At 35.3% G+C, this 26,525-nt stretch overlaps 2 protein-coding genes across 2 annotated transcripts in view; one reads left to right on the forward strand and one right to left on the reverse strand.

The window, feature by feature from the left end:
• Nucleotides 1-15,017: 15,017 nt before the first annotated feature.
• LOC111382678 lies at nt 15,018-15,694 on the forward strand. The gene has a single exon (XM_023006717.1). It carries the CDS (start codon nt 15,058-15,060, stop codon nt 15,664-15,666), a length of 609 nt encoding a protein of 202 aa, XP_022862485.1. The 5' UTR covers nt 15,018-15,057; the 3' UTR covers nt 15,667-15,694.
• A 3,269-nt stretch (nt 15,695-18,963) lies between these two features.
• LOC111382670 (DNA-directed RNA polymerase I subunit 2) overlaps nt 18,964-26,525 on the reverse strand; it is a 22,652-nt gene continuing 15,090 nt past the window's right edge. Inside the window, exons 19-29 of the mRNA XM_023006705.1 lie at nt 25,799-26,138; nt 25,142-25,235; nt 24,661-24,889; nt 24,371-24,466; nt 23,856-23,959; nt 23,698-23,773; nt 21,928-22,056; nt 21,715-21,855; nt 20,812-21,024; nt 19,886-20,140; nt 18,964-19,703 (exon numbers count right to left, since the gene is read on the reverse strand). Coding sequence (XP_022862473.1) covers nt 19,287-19,703; nt 19,886-20,140; nt 20,812-21,024; nt 21,715-21,855; nt 21,928-22,056; nt 23,698-23,773; nt 23,856-23,959; nt 24,371-24,466; nt 24,661-24,889; nt 25,142-25,235; nt 25,799-26,138 — 2,094 coding nt within the window. The 3' untranslated portion in view covers nt 18,964-19,286. The remainder of the gene's footprint in view (nt 19,704-19,885; nt 20,141-20,811; nt 21,025-21,714; nt 21,856-21,927; nt 22,057-23,697; nt 23,774-23,855; nt 23,960-24,370; nt 24,467-24,660; nt 24,890-25,141; nt 25,236-25,798; nt 26,139-26,525) is intronic.

The raw sequence follows: 26,525 nt of genomic DNA on the forward strand, positions 1-26,525 counted from the left end.
TCATTCTTTGGGCTGTCTGTTTTGGGGATTCTCCAATTGGGCTTTACTCCTTGGGCTGTTCGACTTGGGCTGAATTTTTATGTATCAACACATCCACATTTTCTATAACTACATCCCACTCTAAATTCATCTCTAATAAAATTTTAAAAAATAATATTCACATTCACGTCATATTCCAATCTTGTCCTTATTATATTTATTCTTTTAAATACTATATATCCACATGAATATTATATACTCATCACACTTTAAATACATCCCTATCACTATAGATTCGCCTAATCCCTAAAACCATAAACTCTTAAACCAAATGAATGAAATAAAAACAAAGCTGAACTGATAGAACATTAAATTAACGTGAAAAAAATTCTTTGCCTATTGAAGCTTTGAGTATAAGAATGCTTCAAACAACAAAAGTTAAAGACAGAAAGATGATGAAAGTTCGATTAAGCAAGCTGAATTTTACTAACTTTGTTGGCCACAATTCTTCTTCTTTCTTGATTAATTGATGAAACTACATCAGATTCTGTTTTGCATTTTTCGAAATCCGATATGACTCTTGGCACAGAAATCAAATTTAGGGCCACCTCACCTATAATTATATTCATGTATTTTTCTCTATCTATTAGGATTCGAGTTAAGCATAAATGAAAATAAAAACTAGTTGATCAGTTTAGAGTTATGTATTTTTATTTAATTTTGTTTATGTCTATTTAAGTAATTTTACATAGGATTTAAAATATAACACTTTAATTTTTAAAAATGGATGTATATATAAAAAGTGTGGATGGAAATAGTAGTACCCTTCAAGATTCTTAAATTTTCATTTTTTTTTATTGGGTTTTAATTCCAAACAGATATTTTCATACGTCACTAATTGAAACAATAACTGAACTCCCATCACAAATCTTTGAACTCTTGCAACTGGGGTCGTTCGACAGTCCTGTTATCACAAATATGATGAAGCCCTCAATGCAAGCACCGTCTGCCTTTTCTTTCAAGAAATTCATTCACTTTGGAAGAAAACAGGGAAAATACCCATTTAAGCCCCTCTCCTTTACAAGAACCCTTTTGCTTATATGTATTTATATGTAGGCGTTATGTATTTTGTGTCCCTTTTATGTTTGTATGGTAAATTATGCGTTTTCTTTTTTGAAGTGGCCAATTTTTATCCATATGGGTTATTTTCATAAAAGATCAAATTTTTCCAGTTGGAAAGAAATGAATTAACAAGTTTTAGGTTGTCTAAAAACTAGATTTTTTATAAAATTTTCTTTTTTCTGTTTTAAGAATTTATCTTGGAGGACATTCATAGAAATTAATGAGTCTAGGTCTTGAATTTTGTGCCCATTGGTGTGAGGTTGTGCAGTTATCTTGAGATTGGAGGTGATATTTACAGTAGAATGTTGCTAAAAGAAATGAAATGAGGTAAGGCTTTAGAAGGACAGAAATTGGAATTGATTTGGAATGCTACATCAAATGTGAGGTCTTTGTTTTTATATTCGAATGTTGTTGACTAATAATCATTTTCATAGTCACGATAATCTAATAATCTGTTTACTAGCTACTGTTATGATTAATTTGTACTTTGCATGAAAGGTAAACCTTCCCTATCACTTTGTTTCTTAAACTCATCATTAGCCAGAATCGAAGAAACAATGGAAGTTGCAGATGCCAAATTACATCGTCATTTTTTCTCTTTCAGCCTGTTCTCTTTCCTGTCCAAGGTTTTTCTCTTCTCTTTCTGCAGTAAACTTCAGTCACTTCATGGCCATGGATGGGAAAACAGAGCTTCGAATGCTCTCTTCTGAGACTCCTAAGATTAGACTACTGCATAGTTTGTGTGTTGAATGGTGGGACACGATGCAGGTCCCTTTGCATACTTTACTATATTGAAACTTCTTATAATTCAAAGGTTGATGATCCCTGCCACCACCCTCTATCTTGGTCGTGAAGAGAGAAAACAAGTTCCAATTTCCCCAATTTAAAAATCATATAATTGTTTTCTGTTGCTGTTTGATTGAAATGGGATCGCCACAAAAGTATATGCTGTAATTTTTAATGTCATTGATTAGATTTACATGTGATTACCATACATGGTTCTCAACAGGGGTGGATTTGGGATTTTGTCCAAAGTGGACACAATTTTAGATATTCGTTACATTGATTTTTATGGCCAAAATTAGTCTATGAACGAAAAGACTGCACATGATCTTGAGAAATCCTGAAAAAGCATGAAATTTTGAACAACTGCAATGAGATTTTTAAATCACAAAACTACTATGACCTTGATTCAATATTCATATAAAGATGGCGATGAATTCCCCAAAAAGTTTTAAGGTTCGAGATTAGGATGAAATGGGTAAAGATATTTTGTGATTTATTTGGATATGAACTCTGATTGTGGAGTTGTGAGGATTTGAGTGAAGTGTACCCTCACTAGATCATCTAAAATTAAAAAGGGCTTTTGGTCCAGTCAGGGTATTGTTTTCTTTCGATATAATAATATATTTGTACACACATATATATTCACATACACATAATCGTCTTCCTCACACCACCCACCCCCAATCGACTATGGAAGAGCTTACTAAAATAGTAATATATGGACACCCCTGTTAATATTTGAGTACAACTCAAGTATTGAACTGGCTCATTAAGATTAATTCTCTTTGAACAGTATTCTAAATTATTGAATTATAATAGATAAATAACTGTAGGAAATTCAGTGTATGTGGATAAAATCGGAAAATGTTGTCTTTCGTCTCGTCAATTTGAATAATGCGCAATTAAAAGATTCCCAGATGAGGAGGGGGTCACAACCAGACCGCTTAAATCCCAAACTCTTCTTAGACAGTTTAGGTCTTTTTGACAAAGCCTTTCAATTTTGCAACTATGCAAATCAACAAAATTCAAACAACTATATATCGAATTTTCACCAGATCATTGAAAGTTTTATTTCCAACAAATAACTTTTGTTCCAATAGAATTTAAAATTCATGAAGCATACGAATAATATATCATAAATTCATGAAACATGGACTATAAATTTAATACGAAAAATTGTATGAATTAAACAACTGAAGCATAGAATTTTAACCCGAAGCCTGTGTTACACACATTTTCCTTAAAACAGATTCGCCCCCTCACCGTCCGTGCTTGAGGTTTAAAACGAGCGTCCGTTTCTCAGGATACAACGGTAAAACCAGTAGCTTCCGAGCACCGCAGAAATCACTCCGGCGAATTGAACTAGTGCCTGAACTACACCACCACCAAGAGAGAACTCTATGCAAAATGAATTTCTAGTGTATTCTAAACTTGAAAGCTTTTGCTTTTTTTTATGTGTGTTGAAATGAGGAAAATGAGCCACTATTTATAAGCTAGGTTACCATTAATGGCAATGACATTTGGAGTTCCTCATCTTTTTCCTATGTGGGACAAATTCATTTTTCCCACATAAACTCCCTTTTGAGTGGCACACTTTGAGCCTCAACTTCTCATTCACCCGAACATCAACTTTGGCAAGTATATGATTTCGATGTACTCACGGAGGAAAACACAAATCAACTTTCATCTTCCAAATTGAACAATCGGGTCCCATTTAAAACTCGTGCCAAAGTCGGCCAATTTTTCCAACAATCCCCCACATGAATGAAAATTGAAAGCGACTCATGCATGTGACACATGACTACTTATGAATGTGACACATGACGACTTGTGAATGTGACACATGACGACTTGGTGATATAGTTCAACAGTTGAAACCTGCATACGATAGGTAGGTGTTACCCTTTGAACCTTTGCTTGTGAAAGCATATTTACTTCACTGGCTGATCAGTAGACGTGATGTCCTTGAAGTGTTCTACCGTTTATTTAAACGATGATACACTTCACACACGATTCTTCCCAACACATTTCAGTTCTCATTATTATGTTCGTTTTGGCCATGAACATACGCCTGATTCTGTGAGAGTTCACAAGAATTGCGCCCCACACAATTCCCTTAGAAGTGGCCCCACTTCTCTCTCACATAGGTGATTTTTTATTACAAGTAACCCGCATTACTTGGCTCGATTTTCGACGTATAAGAATCATTAAAAGCCTATTGCTTATCCTCCATCTTTATGGGCATCACTGTCGCATCACAGGAATGGACAGGAGGTAATATCCCCCACAGTGATTCTATCAAGTCTTTACAGTTAGGTTGTCCCTTTGAACCTAGATCTTGGGATCTCCAGTCAACTAGGTTGGGTTTTCCTTTGTATTAACTTATCCATTCAAGGGCTTAAGTCTCATTCCTCTCAATGATTTCTCAACTAACTCTCTATTTAACCCTTTGGTTAGCGGATCCGCAATGTTATCCTTTGACTTTACATAATCAATAGTGATAACTCCAGTTGAGAGTAGTTGCCTAATGGTATTATGTCTACGACGTATATGTCTAGACTTACCATTATACATGTTGTTCTGTGCCCTTCCAATTACCGATTGACTATCACAATATATGCAAATTGTTGGCACAGGCTTTGACCATCTTGGAATATCCTCTAAGAAGTTGCGTAGTCACTCAGCCTCTTCACCACTTTTATCTAGAGCTATAAACTCAGATTCCAGAGTGGATCTGGCTATCACTGTTTGTTTAGAAGATTTCCATGATATAGTTGCACCTGCCAAAGTGAACACAAATCTACTCGTGGATTTTGAGTCTTTTATGTCGGATATCCAATTAGCATCACTATATCCTTCAATGACTGCTGGATATCTGGTATAGTACAGTCCAAAATTACGAGTATATCTTAAGTACCTTAGTACTCTTACTATTCCTTTCCAGTGATCAGCTCCTGGATTACTCGTGTATCTACTCAGTTTACTGACTGTGTAGGTTATGTCTGGTCTAGTACAGCTCATTAAGTACATTAGATTTCCGATAACTCTCGAGTATTCTATTTGAGAGATACTTTCTCCTCTATTTTTAGACAGATGTTGACTAGTATCTATTGGTGTTCTAGCCAAGCCAGTATCATCCTTATGGAATTTTCCTAAAATTTTGTCCACATAATGTGACTGACTTAGAACAAGCCCATTTGATGTTCTTGAGATTTTCACTCCAAGTATAATATCAGCTAAACTCATATCTTTTATGTCAAACCTCGAGTTTAACATATTTTTAGTGGATTCAATTATCTTATTGTCACTGCCAACAATAAGCATGTCGTCAACGTAAAGACATAAGATGACATATCCGTCTTTAGTGTCTTTGACGTAAACACATTTGTCACACTCGTTGATCTTAAATCCACTCTCCATCATAACACTGTCAAATTTCTCATGCCATTGTTTTGGTGCTTGTTTCAAGCCATACAATGACTTTACCAATTTACACACTTTCTTTTCCTGCCCTGGAGATGAAAACCCTTCGAGTTGTTCTATATAGATTTCTTCATCTAAATCTCTGTTCAAGAAGGCAGTCTTAACATCCATTTGATGTACTTCAAGATTTCGCAAAGCAGCAATCGCAAGTATCATTCTAATGGATGTTATTCTCGTTACTGGAGAATATGTATCAAAGTAATCAAGGCCTTCCCGTTGTCGGTAACCTTTTATTACCAACCTGTTCCATCTGCTTTCATTTTTCGTTTGAAAATCCACTTGTAGCCTAGTGGTTTACTTCCTAGTGGAAAATCCACTAACTCCCATGTATGACTTTGCAGGATAGAATCTATTTCACTTTTAATGGTCTCTTTCCATTGAGGTCCTTCCGAGGAGTTCACAGCCTCTTGATATCTTTGAGAGTCACTTTCTAGCATATAGGTCAGAAAATCCGGACCATAAGATTTTTCTGTCCTTTCCCTTTTGCTACGTCTAGGTTCAACCTCAACCTCCTCTTCTAGTTCTTGGTCCTGACTATGTTCAGTCATAGTCTCATACATCCGTTTAGAAGAACTTGCCTCTTTTTCGGACCTGCATGGAAACACATGTTCAAAGAATGAAGCGTTTCTCGACTCCATTATCGTGTTTCTGTGTATATCTTGGATTTTAGATTCATACACGAGAAATCGATAAGCACTACTGTTGTGTGCATATCCAATGAATATGCAATCTACAGTTTTCGGGCCTATCTTCACCTTCTTTGGTGTTGGGACAGCCACTTTAGCAAGACACTTCCACACTCGTAAGTATTTATAGGAAGGCGTTCTTCCTTTCCATAACTCATAAGGGGTCTTCTTCATTTTCTTTTGGGGCACCTTATTCAAAAGGTAATTTGCTGATAATACAGCATCCCTCCACATGTTCCGAGGTAATCCAGAACTTACTAGCATCGCATTCATCATCTCCTTTAAAGTGCGATTTTTCCTTTCAACAATACCATTTTGTTGCGGTGAATACAGTGCGGTAATTTCATGTATGATTCCGTGTTGTGCACAGAATTCAGCAAACGGTGCTTCATACTCACCACCTCGATCGCTTCTTAGCACCATAATTTTCTTGTTAAGTTGATTTTCAACTTCATTCTTATAGAGAACAAATTTCTCTATCGCTTCATCCTTACTTTTTAGCAAATACACATAGCAGTATTTCATACTATCGTCGACAAAAGTAATGAAATACTTGTTGCCACCTCTTGTTTGTACAAATTTTAAATCACATATATCACTGTGAATTAAATCAAGTGATTCCGTATTTCGTTCAATTGACTTAAATGACGACCTAGTCAATTTTGCTTTAACACAAGTCTCACACTTATATTTGGAATCAACATGGAATGCTGGTATGCATTTTAAGTTAACTAGCCTACGTAAAGTATCATAGTTAACGTGTCCTAGTCTACCATGACACACATTGGAAGACTCAAGCAAGTAAACAGAAGCATTCATTTTATTATTCATTTTTGGTTTAACAACCATTACATTGAGTTTAAATATTCCATCGGAAACATAACCTTTTCCAACAAACATTCCACTTTTCAACAAGATGACCTTGTCTGACTCAAACACAATGCGAAAACCATGCTTATTCAAAAGTGACCCGGACACAAGGTTCTTGCAGATTTCCGGCACATACAACACGTTGTTGAGAGTCAGCTCTTTTCCCGAAGTCATCTTTAGAACCACTTTTCCTTGGCCCTTGATTTCAGAAGTTGCTGAATTTCCTATGAACAACTTCTAACCATTCTCAACTGCTTCAAAAGCAGTATATAACTCTTTATCAGAGCACACATGTCTCGTAGCTCCGGTGTCAATCCACCATTCTTTTGGGTTAGAACCCACCATGTTCACTTCAGAAATGACTGCTGCGAGACTCATCTCCGACACATCATGTGCCATGTAGTCAACCACATTTGCTTCTTTCTTCTTCTTTAGCAATCTGCACTTCGAAGATTTGTGGCCTACTTTGTCACAGTTGAAGCACTTTCCTTGAAATTTCTTCTTAGGAATGCCCCCCTTTTGGTCCCAGCTTGATCCCTTTTCTAGCGGATGGCTCAGCTTTGGTTTTGTAGTTCTTAGTACCTTGACCATGTTCAACAATATTGACCTTAGCCGCACCAGGATTGAACCACTTCTTTTCGGAACTCTTGTTGTCTTCTTCAATTCGAAGTCTAACAATCAGTTCTTCAACGTTCATTTCCTTTCGCTTGTGTTTCAGATAATTCTTGAAATCTTTCCACGCGGGAGGCAATTTTTCAATGATTGCAGCCACTTGGAAAGTTTCACTCAGAATCATCCCTTCGGCATGAATTTCGTGAAGAATCACTTGGAGTTCTTGCACTTAACTGATTATAGTTTTGGAGTCCACCATCTTATAGTCCAAGAATCGGCCGACGATAAATTTCTTAGCCCCGGCATCCTCAGTCTTATATTTTCGGTCCAAAGACTCCCACAACTCCTTAGCAGTTTTCATGGTGCTATACACGTTGTATAGCGAATATGCCAAACTGTTCATGATGTAATTCCGGTATAAGAAGTCCGAGTGTTTCCAAGCATTAATAGCACTGATAGTTTGAACATCCACCTCACCCTCTTGGAGTTTTGGAGTACTTTCAATCAAGAATCTTGCAAGATTCAAGGTGGTCAGATAGAACAGCATTTTTTGCTGCCACCTCTTGAAATTCAAGCCGTTGAATTTCTCCGGCTTTTTCCCATGGTTGACTAGTACATTAACCAGAACATTAGCCACATGTTGGCTCACAACACGACTTGGCATTGGAGCCACAGTCTGTGTCATAACAGAGCTAGGCCCTGCAGCCATAGCTGCACCCATAGCTGAACTAGGCCCTGCACCCATAGTAGAACCCACAGCCTGAGATTTGGTACTTTCAGCTTGGGACACATCCATGTTGGAATCTATGTTGATGGAACCGGTTGCCATTTCGTCTTCCGAAAGAACCAAACAACAAATTAGTTTTTACAATATAACAAATATAAGAAACTAATCAGTTCAGAGATAATTAATATAGGAAACCAAATTTTCCTTAATTAATATAGGAAACCAAATTTTCCTTTCTGAAAATCTGTTTTAAGCTTGTAGGAAATTCAGTGTATGTGGATAAAACCGGAAAATGTTGTCTTTCGTCTCGTCAATTTGAATAATGCGCAATTAAAAGACTCCCAGATGAGGAGGTGGGTCACAACCAGACCGCTTAAATCCCAAACTCTTCTTAGACAGTTTAAATCTTTTTGACAAAGCCTTTTAATTTTGCAACTATGCAAATCAACAAAATTCAAACAACCGTATATCGAATTTTCACCAGATCATTGAAAGTTTTATTTCCAACAAATAACTTTTGTTCCAATAGAATTTAAAATTCATGAAGTATACGAACAATATATCATAAATTCATGAAGTATGGACTATAAATTTAATACGAAAAATTGCATGAATTAAACAACTGAAACATAGAATTTTAACCCGAAGCCTGTGTTACACACAGTTTCCTTAAAACAGATTCGTCCCCTCACTGTCCGTGCTTGAGGTTTAAAACGAGTTTTCGTTTCCCAGGATACAACGGTAAAATCAGTAGCTTCCGAGCACCGCAGAAACCACTCCGACGAACTGAACTAGTGCCTGAACTACACCACCACCAAGAGAGAACTCTATGCAAATGAATTTCTAGTGTATTCTAAACTTGAAAGCTTTTGCTTTTTTTTTTTTATGTTGAAATGAGGAAAATGAGCCACTATTTATAGGTTAGGCTACCATTAATGACAATAACTTTTGGAGTTCCTCATCTCTTTCCTATGTGGAACAAATTCATTTTTCCCACATAAACTCCCTTTTGAGTGACACACTTTAAGCCTCAATTTCTCATTCACCCGAGCATCAACTTTGGCAAGTAAGTATATGATTTCGATGTACTCACGGAGGAAAACACAAATCAACTTTCATCTTCCAAATTGAACAACTGGGTCTCACTTAAAACTCGTGCCAAAGTTGGCCAATTTTTCCCACAATAACTTCATCCAAAATTATGTCTTCAAAGTTCAAACATTAGGAAATTATCTAAATAAACCATTTGGATTTGCCAATTCCTTTGCCCTGACCTTTCTTTCCTTCAAGCTTGGCTTGAATTCGAGTAGTAGCTGCCGCCTTTGCTTCTTTCCTTTTCTTCTTCTTCTCTTCTTTCACAGTAGCCACAAGTTCCATCGTCAACAACATAAAACCACGACTACTTAAGCCTTGGTCCAATACACACAAATTGGACTTTCCTGTGTCAAGCCCAAAGTCCAGTGTAGGCGCCGGCCTCTATGTCATCCCGCTGCTGGCCATCTTTGCTCTAATTTTTTACTACGAGCATCTTGGCAACTTCACTATAAATGAACCCATAAAATGACATTCAATTAACAATTCAAAAAATACGCAGGAAATCAAAACATTAGAAAATTATGATGTATGAATATTAATAAGAATTTGTAATATTTCTCACGTGCAATCCGTTATATAAACTAATTAAAAAATCACATGTAAATTGTATCAGCAAGTGAGAAAGTGCAAAATAATTACCAAGAATTTCAAATATTCATCACCAGGAGGAGGAATTCGAGAAATATCAGGAGAGCAGAAGGTTTTAACTGGAAGGCAACTCCGATCCGTCGCATCCTCTTTCAATAACTTGAACCTGATCAAAGGTTATTTTGTGCCACTTGGTTTGCCATGTGTGCGTTGGTGTCACTGTTGGAGAATACAGATCTTAGTTGCCTCATATATATAGTGAAGTGACAAGCAATAAAGTGCAACAAATACGCAAATTTAACGTGTCTTGTTCTCGACTACCATTATCTTAATGTAGGGATACATTAGGAAAAATGTAAGTAAAATTTATAATTTCAACATATATTAATTAAGTTTTCTTAATAGGATCAAATCTTTCTTTATACGATGGAGGGAGTATTTATTTTTTAATTTGTGTTTGTGTTTGTGTGTTTTGGAAAAGTATGTGTGGAATAAAATATAGTAACGCAACGCTACAATTGAATTTGAAAAGAAAAGGTGAATTGATCCAAAAAATGGAAAATGAAGTGACCCGCCGGTAGAGATGGCAATCGGGCTCGCCGGCTAGGGGCTCGGTAGACCCGAGCCTAGGCTCGGGCTGAGCCCCATTTTGGGGACACGGGCTTTGCCCGAGCCGGCCCGTGAGCTCACGAGCTTTTTAATATAAAAAAAAAATAATAATAATAAAATATTAAATTTAAGGCTTAAAAGGCAGCAGCAACAAATCAGCAGATTAGGGGGGAAAAAAAAAATTGGAGAAAACGAGCCTGCCCGGCTCAGCCCGTAAAAAGTAAGGAGCAAAAGCTCGAGTCGAGCCTATTTTTTTCGGCCCGATTTGAGCCTGCAAAAAAGCTCGACCATTTTAACCGGGCCGAGCCCAAGCCGAAACTTTAGGCTCGCGAGCCGGCTCGGCCCGGCTCATTTACATCCCTACCCGCCGGCTACGTTAAGGTCAATTTTAGCTATTGAACAAGAGAGTCATCTTGCTCTTTCCGTAGTGGGTTGTTCCATAATCTCTTCCGTGGGATGTTCGATTGAGAAATTTAGACATGTTGATATACACTAGATTGTGAACGAAAATTGAAATCTTTTGACTTTTGTAAATTAAATTTAAAAGTCTGTTAAAAACATCAATGACAAATTCAAAATCAATATCTCAAATCTCCTAACTCATCATCAATTCATGGTTACAATAGTTAGTCCCGGTTAGGGGCATCAAATGGGGCTCGGCTTGTTTACCGTCAAGCTTGCGAGTCCCTCGTAGCTCATCAATTTTCATTTATTATTATTATTATTTTACTGAAATAGTATATTTTATTCATTATAGCGAGCTGCCTTGCTAGCCAACTTGTACAAGTCAACGAGTGGCACGTACGAAAATTTGTGCTTGACTAGTCTCACTTAACATCTCTCGTTCTGGCACTATTATTGATTTGCTATTATTTTCCAGCACCGTTTCTTGAAATTTCTTGCTTCTTTACCAGTTTTTAACAACTAAGACAAGATCTGTATGAAAATAAATAAATAAATAAATTATGGTAGTTAAAATTTTTTGAAACAAATACCATGAGATGGTGAACAAGATGTGTACAGGTAATTATGACACACTTAAGGAACAAAACATATACCTAAAACTAAGTCAATTTAGATTCAAAAAAAGAGGACGATGTACTTGCTATAAATAAATCAAATGATGATGTGAATGCTCATATAATTATCCAATTAAAACACAATGTATTTGCATGTCATATGTCTGAATAATTTTAAGGGCTGCAAACTATTGTTGTCCGAAGACCATTTAATTTTTCATTTTGTTAAGAAAAGCTCAAGTGGATAAGACAATAATACTGAATACCCCCAAATAAAATAGATGGTGATGTAAATATGACTCTTTTTGGTTCAAACTTCATGTTCGTGTACAAGCCGAATATTATATAATTTGATGTACTTGTTTATCTCACGTTTCTATATATTGACGTTCGATCAATAGGTTTAAAGCAGTGAACCTTATACCTACTACAAGCCAAGCAATTAGGAAGAAATGCAACACTGCTCAACGAGTGGGTCTAACAGTCAAACTTCCCTCCGTCTTTGCACTCGAGGGCCAGTCTCCGTCCATATTTCATAAAAATATAAATGAGTGTTTTATTTGACTTGTGACGCATTATTTTTCGATTTAACTTCTAAGTTGGCTAGATACAAGGATTCGAAGTTCTCAAATTCTATTGAAACGTAATAACATTATACGAGTATATGCCACTTTTCCTTTAATAAGTCAACTTTTTAAAGCCCACTGAATTACCACGTCGTTAGATTAAAATTATTAAATAGAGGAGTTTTTTTTTTTTCAGAATCCAGTCATATGTTTCGTCTGCCTTTTTTTTTTTGGATAAAACTAATGAATCAATGTCCACTCGTTAGGTCTATAATTTGTGAGCAGAAATCAGATTAAATGCATGTATTTACTGTAATTTTTACCTTCCAAATTAAGTTATTATAGAAACATTTATATTTCTACTACGTCTTTCAAAATTATGCTATACAATTTTTATTAATATAATGATATTTATCTCCATTAATCTCCATTAAAAACGATAATGATTATGTAACTTGACACGAAATTATATGATTAATTAAATATATCGATATAAGATTCAATTTACTAATTTTAGTATTTAACTCCACAAAGGTGCGTTAAAACTTATCATATAGTCTTAATTTGTTTGTATAAAATATGAAAAATTATTTACAATTATATTGATATCACAAATTACGTCGTAGAATAAAAGATATGTACAGAAAATTCATAGTATTGAAGAATTGGACAATGACATGTAGTAGATAAAAATGTACGACTTTCTATTTTCATGCATTAGATTTTTCAACTGCACATTGGGTTTTAAGACATAAGAGTATCCCAAGAAGCTCTTTAAACATAAGATATTTTCTAAATGATAGAATATACTATTTAAAATAGAGTCTTTTAGAGATACTCTAACGAGTCCAGAGATCAAGAAATAGAATTTCAATTACTTGTGGAATCTGGATCCTTTCATCGAGCACCATTTCTTTTAGATAGAAAGGTGTTCTCATTTCACCGCTCCACCGGAAATTCCCTCTGCCCCTACCGTACTCCAGCTTGGTAGTTTCCACCGCCTGTCCAGGGATGAAAACAGATAAAGAAACAAAATCGTCTGAAGTTTGGGTTGAAGTCAAGACTCTTTCTGTCACAACGGAAAAAACCTCATGCGGGATCCAGAGATTTCTCCGTTGAAGTGAAATTTCAAATCGGATCGGTTCCAGTTCTGATTCCTGGAATGGGCTTTAGCCATTTAATTCTCTTTTGATTCTCACTTCCTTGCGAGGTCGGAAAATTTTAATACAATGACGAAGATCTGGTCGAATGTTAGAAGAATCTAACAGCTAATTGGTTGCGAGACATACTATATTGAAGATCTTCCGTCAAATCTTTATCTGCGAGAGAATCCAATGTAGAGGAAGATTCTTCCCTTTTCTCCTCTTTTTTAATCATTGAGATTTCGAAGTAATGATCATGTAATGTGACATGAAATTATAAGATTAATTAAGCATTTGTTTTACAACCATTACTTGAAAATTATTTTTTCCTCGTACTCATTTTCAATCAAACTTTCGCAAAATAAAATATTATGCACATAAACCTAAAAATTTTTCCTACTTTTTAATCACACTGTCTCTTAAAAATGACTATTCAAAACATTATTTTCTCAAATAATGGTTGTCAAACAAGAGCTAAATATATCAATATAAGACTCAATTTATTAAGTTGATGAAATGTATGATTGAAAAGTTGTAGATCCCTTGAAATATGTTGTTTAATTAGATTTTAATTTTTACAAAATATGGACTAAAATTTTAAGTTTAACATTATTTTTCTTAGATTACTTTAAGATATTTAGCTGCCAAGAAATATAAATGTAATGATTAATTTATTTAAAAAAATGCAATTCAAATTACGAATAGATTTGAGAAAACAAGAAAGAAATTAGCAACAAAAATAACAATGTAAAATTGATGTTGATTAGCAATGGACTTAATCCATGGGTTATTTGAACCGACCAAAATTATTTATAATATCATTATTGAATCAATCAGTTAGTAATTCCCAATAGCAAAATTTGTTGTTAATCAGTTGGTAATTATCGACATATCTTACGTAAATTAGTGACTAGGCTTTCATAGTGAATTTACCAACTGAAAATTTTCATTGTAAAGCTTGTTACCAATGAAAATCGGAAAATGCCCTTTGTACAGAAAAATTTCCACATAACTTCTACAGAGTAGACACGTGGATTGGACCCCATGTGAATATTTTATTGAAATGGGCCCCACTATTGTGTCTATTCTGTAAAATCTCTGTATAACTTTTTTCTGTAAGTGTAGCATCTTCCATGAAAATCATGGCATTTTTCATCCTGATGCTGTATTTTTTATTTTTTCCATCAAATGTCCAACGCATACACAAATTTTAATAAACTGACGGTGATGGGATTGAACTAAGATCTTCCACCTCAGTCTAATACCGTGTTAACAATCTCATCCCAAAATTTAAACGAAAAGAGAAAATTCCATAAATTCATTTTATTTGTGTCAACAATAAAGTGATATAAATTATATAAGTAATTTGTATCGTGAATATGGTGAACATAAAAATTTATGGACTATGCTATGAGTACAAAATGAATTACAAAATCAATAAGTGGCGGCCGCCTATTGGAGACAGCCGCCCCTCCAATAGGGGGGCCGCCACTCGTTGATTTTGTACATGATTTAGTACAAGTAGAATAATCCAAAATTTATACCGTATACGTATGTAGCTGCAAAATTTTTAATGAGTCATGCAGTAAATTGTAGTGAATTACGTTACTCAAGTTTAAAGCTGTTCAAAGCCACCATCACGGACCACCGCCCCTTAAAACCTAAAAGATTAAAATCACAGACTTTCTCAAAGTCATACCTCTCTATTTATATGCATATACACAACTATCCATTTAACCAAAATTTCCAACTGCATATACTTTTCTCTCAATAATGGGAAATGTAATACCTCTTTGTTGTCAACCAGAATCAACTTCATCTGTGAAGCTAATATTTGATGAAGGTTCCACAAGAATTCTCACCGGAGAAATAATGTTCGAGTTCCCGGAATATATGGTTTGCCATGCGGACTCATTCTTTATAGGCCACCAAATCCCTGCACTCGCCATTGATGATGAGCTCATGAAAGGCCAAACCTACTTTGTTCTTCCAATTGCTTGCTTCACTCGCAATGTCCTATCGACTTCTTGTTTGGCTGCCTTGGGATCAAAGTACCCTAAACCTACTTCCATTAATTTTAAGGACTGTCCATTTGAATATTTGAAGGGTTCAAGCGGAAGGGTTTTGATCAAAGTCATGCCTGAATTCATCACCGAACTCATTACAAAAGAACAGGAAATTGGCAATGAATTGAATAATCCTGTAGGGAATAGCTTTTTATGCAGTACCCCGGAATTGCAGAAGCATTATAATCAATTGGTTGGGTGTAATAAAGATCATGTATGGTCACCCAATCTTGAGACAATTTCAGAGTACAAAATCAGATATTCTCCGTGCAGATTTATGGGGTTGGAGTGGAAGCAGAAAGAGACTGAAAGTTAATATTCTATGTGGAGTTCATTTATTTTTAGGGTTGAGATTTAATCTAGATTGAACATTATCATTCATGTTGTATATATAAATATTAATTTTCAGTAGTATCAATGATTTATATATTGCATTATAATTAATAATTCTTGTGATTTTTGATGTGAAAAATAAAAACTCTTTGATTATCGCATTTTAGGAAACGATACTCGTGGTTTCGAATGTTTCAAAAAACAAGAAAAAAAGAAAGAAAGCCTCTAATATTTTAATACCAATTTTAAACCACGATATGCCGTATATAAAAAGTGTTGATAGGTCGACGGAAATATTTATGGGGTGTGTACCCTTTTGAGGTGTCTGCCATCATCTTCAAGATTTTGCCAGTCAGGGTTGCGATCTTGAAAATCCAAAGGAATTGTTTGATCTTCGACATGCTTTCTTGAGAAACGTAGTTGAAAGGAATGGAGATTTTGCATACTCGTTAAGCAGGGCTATTTCCAGAGCAACATGCAATTCGATACTGTTAATGAGTATGTACGAGTGAATGGACTTTCCATGTCTGATAATGAGGAGGTTGGTACAGGCAGCAAGCAAACTAACCAAAGTAACCAAGTTTGGCATTCCACTACCTTCTTCGCCTCGTCGAACGCCATTCAAGCACTCAAAGGTCGACAGAATAAGACAATTGTCAAATAATGCATCACAAGAAAACAAAATGAAAAATGGCTTGTCAAACCAAAAAGAAAAGAAAGATAACAGGAAATGAGCTCAATAGTTCCAAAAAAAAAAAAAAAAACTGCAATCAAGCTCTTCAATTTATTATTTGATACTAATTATGGAAAGGCTTCACAAACATAGATCTTCTTCAAAAAACTATTATCCTGAAGCGACTTTGATATACATTTGTGCAAGGCTAGCCCTAAGAATTTTGAGGTCGTAGGAGATTCATTATTGTGTGACTCTTAAATGTAAATTTATTTCAAGCGTAAAGATTATTGAATATTTAAATAAATGACTTGTTTATATTTTAAACAAAAACTTGGCACAATCCAAAAGATAAGAGTAGCAAAAAAGTTGTCTCAGACATGAGACAACTAGAGCACATAATATTTAACAGAATTATTCCCTTGATGAAAAATAATTATCAGACTGTGAGTAATAATCTCTAGGAATTATTAATTGAGAAACTCGAGTAAAGTATAATTTAGAAAATTTTAGAAAGTTTATGGAGATTTTGAGAAAGTCTTAAGAAACATAATTTAAAATCTTGAGAATATTGTAGGAATGACTCGTAAGGAGAAGAGTGATAATGTGACGAGTTAAGATTATTTAGCGATGAGAAACATAACTAGAGTCTAAGGATTATAATTTGAGGATCTTTTAATAATTTTGAGATCTCGAGACATTAAAGTAAAAATAAGTTTCTAAATGTATTTAGACCAAATGAGTATTTATTGGAGAATTGGTACGAACTCATTTCGAAACTCATAATAAATAGCACATTATGGGCTCGAGAAAAAATTAACTTGGATAAATCAAATTGTAGTTATAACTCATAACAATGAAGTATTTAATGTGTAATATTAGTTTCCAAATTAAACCATATTATAGTAACGGCATTGGACTCATTTTGTAGCTGATAATTAAGCATCCATATCCTTAAAAGAAGTTCTTTTGAAGAAGCTCGAACTAGGATAGAATTGATAAAAAAAAAATTATCGTTAAAAGTCAGTTATTTAATTGGGCCTTCTACCATGAGCCATCTTTCAATTTGAGGCCACCTGGAATTAGAGGTTCTAGGCCATTGCCTAGTTGACCTTAGCCTAAGGCCGGTCCTGTCTGACGTGAACTCACATAGCAATAATAGCTCCGAAACTTATAAAAGATAAATCACAACCCCAAGAAATTTAAAATCTCGATTTGAAATTTGACCCAATAATTTAGTCCCATTTGGCCCCCATTTATTGAAATGAAAATGGGTGGAATAATATTTTTTTGAAAAATAAATTATTGAAAATGAAGGGAAATGTTTTGATTTACGCGTAATATTATTTTATAGAAGATTGTGTAGTTGAAAATAGGAGATAGAAAAATAAAATAAAATTTAATGGTAGCTAAACGGGGGCTTATTGAATCAAGGAATCAAAGTTATGGAAGAACTTGATCCCTTAATTACAAAAAGTATGAACTTTGTTATGAATTTGTTGAATACCACAAAGAATATGAATCTTTATTAAGTTCAAATAGTTTGAATGCCAAAAATATTGAAAATATTTGATAAGTTCTTTTCAATTAAAAACAAGATAGAAAAGGAAATTTCACCTATTAATTAATTCTCAAAAATTAATGTCTTCATTACATAATGAATCTGACTTTTATACACAAAATGAACTTCTAATCAAAATAAAACTCTAAGGGTCAGTTTGATTGCAAGAATGAAATTTGGGTGGAAAGAAAACGAATTCCAGGGAATTGAATTGCCTAGAACTTGTTTTCCTGAAAATTGTCAATTAAATGTATTTGATTGATATAATTTTTCAAGTAGAAAATTTTGAAATTTTCTATCTTTTTGTGTTCGTTTGACTTTATTTTTCATGAAAATTATCAATTAAAAGAACAAAATTTGCTATAATTGAGGATAGAATTTGTTCCAATTGCCAAAAAAAATGGAGGCCGGAGGAATTGGTTTTCCACCAAACCAAGGAAAATGCGCACGTGTGAGGAAAATAAGGAAAAAAAATTGCTTGAAAAATTATTGCTATCAAACGTGACAAAAGGTAGAAAATGGAACTTGTTGTCCATGGATAATCTACCCAATCAAACAAGCCCTAATTCTAAAGACAAATCCAAATAAATTAGAAAACTACAAAACAAATTTGAATAAACTTCAAATACTACAAATAACGAAAATACTCTTAAACTAGTTCAAAACATAAAAACGCAAAAACGAACCCCTAAACAATCAAATTTGACCCACAAAGTTTGACTTAGTCATCTGATAAACTCATGCAAAATATACAATTCGTATAGCAAAGGCTGAGGTGAGATGTCACCACCTCAGCCCTCACAGAGGCCTTTGACAAGCCCTTGTTTGAGTAGCAATGTACAAATTTTAGTTAAGTGAAAAATTGATGCGAAGTAGAAATATAAGACTCCGCAAGAGAAGGTTGTTTTATAACTATATTATTATCTTATATACATGGAAATTGATTTCATTCCCTTCAGAGGTGAATCAAAAATATAAAACTCGGATTAAAAGAACTGCAATTTGGTTCCATGTTCCCCCAAAAAAAGATTAAAAAAAAAAAAAAATTGCTTCGAAACGGATTGCTTTTGCGTGTTATGTAATGTAACAACAAAATTTTACAGTGTAGGTTTTTTAGTACAAGTAAATGAAATCTTCATGTCTTTAATATCTTAAACTTCTAAATAAAGTGCGATACGGTTAGGCGAGTCGATAAAACATGTTTGCACAATTTCATGTGCATGCCATTCCCTCAACGGACTCAAATCGCAACTCGCAAGTGCGTGTTTCCCACATATGCAAAAAGATGTAGGATCCACTTTTCATGCCGAAATAATTCCTCCCTTCTTGTCTCTAGTTTGCAGGCTAAACAACTCATTCATAATATTTTTCACGCTCCCGACCCATTGCTCAGCTGAAGGGTCATTTTTATGTTCATGGCTGCCAATTCTGCAGCTAGATATCTGAAGACGTAAGGCATAGCTACGGTCTCCATTCCTTTACTACTCTGACAGGCAACACATGTAACCTTTTTGGGGGCCCTACCAGGAGGTAGATCGCCAATCATCTCTCTAACTGCTCGTTTTTGCGACTGGATGATTGATGTCGTCAAGATGCTTCCACAGAGGGAGCAAACATCGGCAATGTGATGATCTGAACTCGTATGAAGTCTATCGTGTAATAAATATGCTGCCCCGTGAGCCAGAAGGGAATCTCGTTCCATTTCTCCAAAACGGATACCCCCACCGCGTTTTCTTCCTTTAATAGGCTGCCGAGTAACCTGATCCACAGTTCCTGTAGAACGAACCTGCCGACAAGAATAATTTTCAATTCAATACTATCGTCCAGCTAATGGGATAACGTTGACCAACAGAAGAAAAATTTTTGAAAGCAACCAGACTGTTTTAGAGGAGCAGATAAACTTGCATACCCAAAATCGATGTGAAGGGGAAAAACACACTTTCACAAAATTTTACAAAGAAATCGCACCTGAAATTTATCTGAAACCATATGCCGTAATCGCTGGTAATAGACAGGCCCGATAAATATTTCACACGTCAGTTCCGTTCCATATACTCCACTGTAGAGTACTTCTACGCCGTGATAATTAAATCCACGGGCAATCAACAAGGAACCAAGTTCATCAACAAGTGAAGTGGTTTCATTTTCAGACCCCCCTGTATTCTTCTTTATTGAGCTAGAAAATGGTGTTGCGTCCACAAAATTTCCATGTAAGGCGCCTCCCTACAATCACAAAGATAAATAATATAAAAAAAATTCAAAATTGGAGCTCTTCAAAATTTCGATCATTCATGTTATCCATCAACAGACTCTTCAGCTGGTTCCCAAAAATTTAGTAGCAGATGAATTGTTCAAAACCAAGGCAGGTTTACCGGTTCAATCCAATTTACTTGCATTTCGAATAATCTGGGGCAGGCAAGGTTTAACGGCTATAATCTGATGTTTCATACTCGATTTTAACATTTTCTGCACCATATATGTTCTGAGCAGTCAAACTTGTGAGTTCACCAATAAAGACCATAGCAATCAAAGAAGTGAAAAAGAGACTCATTTTTACTAAAGATGACGTTACTTCTATCAATATGCCATTTAGTATGAGATGATGTCATCAAGAGTATAAGCAACCGTTTGTTTCCCATTCTTTCTTCATTAAAATGAAAAAAATATGACCGTTATCCATCACATCAAGCTACCAAATTTGAATCTCTCTCTCTTATGTGGGGCCCATAACGGCTATATTTTTCATTCTCATTTTTACAAAAATAGGAAACAAACGCCCCCTAAAAGAGAACAATAAAACCAGATCAACAAACATTAATCAGATAAAGTCATCCTTCAGAAGAAGGCAATCGGTTAGATTATGAAAAAGTAATAGAACCGCTTAATAGTAATACCTTAGCAGCAATTGATTCCAAAAGCATTGCAATTGTCATTCTAGAAGGGAATGCATGTGGATTGATAATAAGATCTGGTCGCATTCCTGTAACTCCAGAAAATGGCATATCCACATCTGGCCACAGCTGAGAGCACACACCCTTTTGCCCATGCCTGCTGCTAAATTTATCCCCAATTATAGGATTTCTAGTACGTCGAAGGCGTATGTTTGCCTGCACAAAGAGCAATCACGATGACATCACATATGATAAATGTGTGAACTAAAATAGCGTATGGTCTTCTCTTTGATACTGCAGTACGAGACATTTTAATTTTATAGAAAGATTCTACAATTAGAACTTGAACCAAAAATCATGGCACTTTACTATCCATATTTCTCCAACCTAACAGCACAGCTTCGCAAATACATCTCCCAAGAAGGCCATACACTGTGTTGGTTTGGATTTACTTATAAGTTGCTGAAATTATAATATGCAAGATGTGGTTAAGACTAAACTCTGACTTTGACCTTTAAATTATAAGTTAATCCAAAAAAGCACTAAGAGGGTGTTTGACACCCATTTTTACGGAAAAAAATGAATTTTAGAATAGTAGATTGATGGAGAATGTGTGGATGAAAAATAACGAAAAGTTTTTGATTTACGTGTAATATTACTTTAATAAAGAACGTGTGGTTAAAAAGAAGAGAGAAAATGTATTTTGATAAAAATGAGAATCAAACGGAGCATAAATATGGTAATTCATATAGAATCTTCAATATGAAAATGACTATTTGCTAGAAACAAAAAAGAGAGGAGATTGGTAAAATCTTGACAAGGATGCTGTTGGGTGGAAAGTAGGAGAGAAGTCTAAGCAAAAGTAAAAGGTACAAATAAGCTTGTTCAGTGGAGTTGACAGCTCACCTTCTGTAGATGCTTTTTGTTTTTAACATCAACAGCAACATAATCAACGACAACGGGCTCTGAACCTTTTAACTTGATATTTGTTACTTTGCTTGTTACCTCATCATAGATGCTATAAAAAGGATCGTTTGGGTTTATCCTCTGGAAAAGGTCAAAAACTTAGTAGACATCATTCTAACTTGAAATATATAACACACACAAAAGAAAATTTACCTGCCCAACATAGGGGAGCCCATCAATATCGATGAACTGATGAGATGATTTGTCCAGATTACTTCTCCCAAATGTTCTCTGAGAACGATCTGCCTTGATGCCTTGTTCATTCAAGTCAATTGTTTCCGTCTGTAGATTAGAAAGGCCATACATGCTATGAACATTTATATTCACATACATAAAAATTAAAAATCAACATCCACACTGGACAGCCCAAGAAAAATCGTGATTTAAAAAAAAAAAAAAATTTATTTCATGAACAAGATGTTTTAAATTTCCAACTCAGCAATCTGAGATGCTAACAAGCCGTTTACTTTTCGTCCTCTCCATAAATAAGAGCAGCTGTAGCTGAAATAGCCATCTAAACAATATCTACTCCTGTTAGATTACTTCACCTGAGATAAAGTAATTCTATGCTGCACTTTAAAATGACCCCCCCTATTTAAGCTGAAAACTAAGCATCCGTTTGGGAAGAATGCATAGTTGGTTTAATTTATAAATCGATATATATGAGTGATATATAAGTGGATAGTACTTGCGGATCCATTGGAATGTGTGGTTGAAAATGAAGTTTGAAAATTTATAAATGATTTAATTAGCCAAACAGAGGCTAAACATTTCCTTTTATTTGTTTTAATGCACATCTTTTTCAGTAGCAACAACAAAATAGAGTTCATCAGCTTCAAAGGCAGAGGCCCACAAAATATATTCAGAATATCAAGAATTGAAATGTCAATTGAGTAACTAAAAAGAGGACACAACATGCAGCAATGGATGGATTGTTGATCCAAAACATTAACATAAGCAGAAATTTAAAATTTGAAAACAGTTGGATTTGGACAAGTTTTAGTACTTTAGAGTTAAATGGATAGGACATTAGGTTTTAGAGCAAGGGTATATTTTTTATTTTTTATTTTGATAGATAATCAGATAATTTTATTACTTAAAAGAGAATACACGAGGAGTGTACAATCACTTTAAGCCAGTAAGGAACTACATAAAATTAGGCAACCTGTCTACAGGATCTTTAGCAACAACATTAAACCAAGGGTACATTTGTCTTTTATCATTTGCAAGACATCGATTTCAAAGCAGTAATTTAACATAATACCACTTTTCTTAGGAGCTTGAGCATAGGATTTATCTTAGAATAATGAGTCAAAAGCTTCTCATATAGGTCCTAGTCCCTTTCTTAGAAGAAGCCATCTAGGTCTATAGGTAGTAATGTATTTCCTATCTCACCAAAGGTATCTTTATTGACAATTGGTAATCTCTTTGTTGATTAAACCATAGCTGGAGTAATACAGACCGACCTCATTGTTTTGAGTAATGCTATTTAATTAAAACCATTCAAAAGTACAAAACGAACAGTGCATGTGTTTGATCCATAGTATTCCATAAGATTGGATAGTCTAATAAATAAGATTAAGCCCTTGTTTGATCCCCATTATTTCCAAAATACATTTTTTCTCCTCTTTTCAACCACACATTTTTTAATAAAATAATATTACACGCAAATCAAAAACTTTTTCCTATTTTTTAACCACACATTCTCCATCAATCTACTATTCCAAAATGCATTTTTCAATAAAAAGGGGCTCAAACATGCTCTAAAATTTTTTTATTATGTTTCTCTACTAAAAATGATATAAGAGTATTATCTTAATACTTTTTCTTTAATAATCCAAAAGAAAACGTTTGCCATGAAGTTGTATTTCATTCAAAAGAAATTCACATTCTTATGATAGGAAATTTAGGCATTAGACAGACCTGGTATATGTAGCCATGACACATGCCACGGTCCACAGATGATTTATTTAGTACCATGGCATCCTCCATATCATATCTGCATAATTTAAAGAATATATATAAAGACACATAAAAACCTAGAAAAATAACAGGATACAGAACATGTTTTGGATTATTACCCTGAATATGCTAGAACAGCAACAATTGCATTTGTTCCCAACGGATAGTCATCAATGTTGTATTTTTCATATGCCTTAGTGCGTACAATAGGGGTTTGCGGAGTCTGTAAACACCCAAATCAGCAGTAAAGAGAAACAGTATTGAAAAAGAACAAGGACAGTCAACAATATGAATTACCAAATAAATAACTCAGTGGATCTCCTTCAGGAGAAAATAACTTCAGCAGATAAAATGAAATCTGAATATACTTCAGGGAAATGTCATCTAATTTGACTAATTACATGACATATTACCATCGTTCATAACAGAACCCTTCAATTAAAAATGTAGAAGAAAAAAGAAAGAAAGAAAGAAAGAAAGAAAGAAAGAAAGGAAAAAATAAAGTTGGGAAAAACTTGATTTCATGTAAGCTTACAGGACAAAGCTCTAGATCGAATGCAATTAAGGAAAAGGATTCATCTAGCAAAACCTAAGTTCAACAGCACATTTCTTGTTCATTGTTGTCATGGCATACAATCATAGCATAGCTGGTTTTCAATTCATGGATTAAATATAGAAAAAAGAACCACTTTTTGCTAATATAACACTCAGTAACTAATACCAAACGTGACTACAAAGAGAGAATTTATCGTAAAGAAAGAGAACAGTTACGATTGAGATAATTGAAGAGCACTGAGATCAGTAACCCAATATCACTTCTGATGGTGGGGAACAATCAATATGAAAGGATTAAGAAAAAAACATTGCAGTTAAAAACATCTTTTCAAACCATTAATCAACCCTACTGTCAGAGGATCTAGTTACCTCAAGGGTGATAGAGCATGATGCGACACCTTTGACAACAAAGGTTGCGAATACATATAATAGAAGGAACTCTAAGTCAATGAAGGTAAGTGACTTGGGGACGAAAAAAGCACTTGTGTTGTGGGTAGATGGAGCCAAGAAGGGAGAAATAGAAAGTGATGTTATACAGGAGGAGGAAACAGGGGATTCGATTGGATTCGAAGCTGGACACCCACCTTCGAACTGGGTTCTACAGAAAATTCAGGATTTCAGTAAGTTAATGGGCGTGTCTTGTGATGGTTATGAAAACAGATTATTACAATTATTTGAGGATTTGGAGGCCAATAGGGGGCAGGAGATGAGTAAACAAGAAGGAAAACTAAGAAGAAAGGGCGATCGTGAACTTAAGAGACTCGAATGGTCAGTTAATTATGATGGCAAGGGTGGTGAGTCCAAGAATGGAGTATTGGGGAGGGATGCCGGACTGTTAAAATGATACCACGAATCATTAGCTAGAATGTAAGGGGACTTAATGAAGTTGGGAAATGATGGGCGTTCGATATCTGCTAAGGGGTTGGGGAGCGGATCTTGTATGCCTACAAGAAACCAAGATGGAGTTCATCTCGAGGGCGGTGGTCAGTAGCTTATGGGGGGGACAGCATGTAGGGTATCAGTTTATGAGATCATCAGGGGTTTCTGGAGGCATATTAGTCATGTGGGACACCAGAGTGCTTGAGATGGAGAGGGTGAGTGTAGGATTGTTCTCAATATCGATGTCGTTCAGAAACACTGGGGATGGATTTCAGTGGATGTTCATAGGTGTTTATGGGCCTAATACTGATGACAGTAAACGGGGCTTGTGGGATGAACTGGCTGGAATGATGGCTTGGTGGAATCTACCAACGTGTATAGGAGGTGACTTTAATGTGGTTCGATTTCCTATTGAGAGGTCGAGTGGTGGGAGACTCACGGGGGCTATGGAGGAGTTTTCAGACTTTATGATTGGAGGAGATTTTACCTGGTCTTCTAATCGGGACAAACCGATTCTTTCTCGTATAGACAGGTTCTTGATATGCGGAGAGTGGGAGGCTAAGTATTCAGATGTCATTCAGAGAAGATTGGGGAGAGTGTACTCTGATCATTTCCCCATTATGTTAACTGGGAACAGGACGGGTGGAGGACGAAGGCCTTTTAGGTTCGAGAAAATGTGGTTGAAAGTCGAAGGTTTTAGGGAGCAAGTACAGACTTGGTGAACATCTTACGATGTTAGAGGGTCTCCTAGTTTTGTGTTGGATCAGAAGTTGAAGCTTTGAAAAGGGATTTAAAGAAATGGAATGAGGAGGTTGTGGGCAATGTGAACTGTCGTAAAATTCAGTGCCTTTCGGAGATAGATGAGTTAGATAGGTGGGAGGAGAGTCGATGGTTGGCTGGGGAGGAGAAGGATAAACGTAGACATTAAGGGAAGAACTAGAGAGGTTGGTGGAGATGGAGGAGATTGCCTGGCGTCAGAAATCTAGGGTCAATTGGTTGAAAGGAGATAAATGTACTAAGTTTTTTCACAGGATCGCAAATTCTAATAGGCATAAAAATTCTATCACGGTGTTGGAAGTGCATGGGATAACTTATGAAGAACCACTCGAAATTGGAAGCCAACTGGTGAATTTCTATCAGAATCTATATCGAGAGCAGTTTGAGTGGAGGCCAGAGTTGGAAGGATTGGATTTTTCTACTATCACGGAGGATGATGCAGATTGGTTAGAGCGACCTTTTGAGGAGGATGAAATCAAGGAGGTAGTGTTTAGCATGAACGAGGATAAGGCCCCTAGACCAGATGGTTTCTCGTTCTCATTTTACAAGGCTTATTGGGAGATGGTGCGATCGGAAAT

Source organism: Olea europaea, unplaced genomic scaffold (assembly GCF_002742605.1).
Source record: "Olea europaea var. sylvestris unplaced genomic scaffold, O_europaea_v1 scaffold2547, whole genome shotgun sequence".
In the NCBI taxonomy this organism is placed as follows: domain Eukaryota; kingdom Viridiplantae; phylum Streptophyta; class Magnoliopsida; order Lamiales; family Oleaceae; genus Olea; species Olea europaea.

Excerpts from the sequence above, each read along its gene's own strand:
- LOC111382678 (XM_023006717.1), top strand. The coding sequence starts at position 15,058 with ATGGGAAATGTAATACCTCTTTGTTGTCAACCAGAATCAACTTCATCT.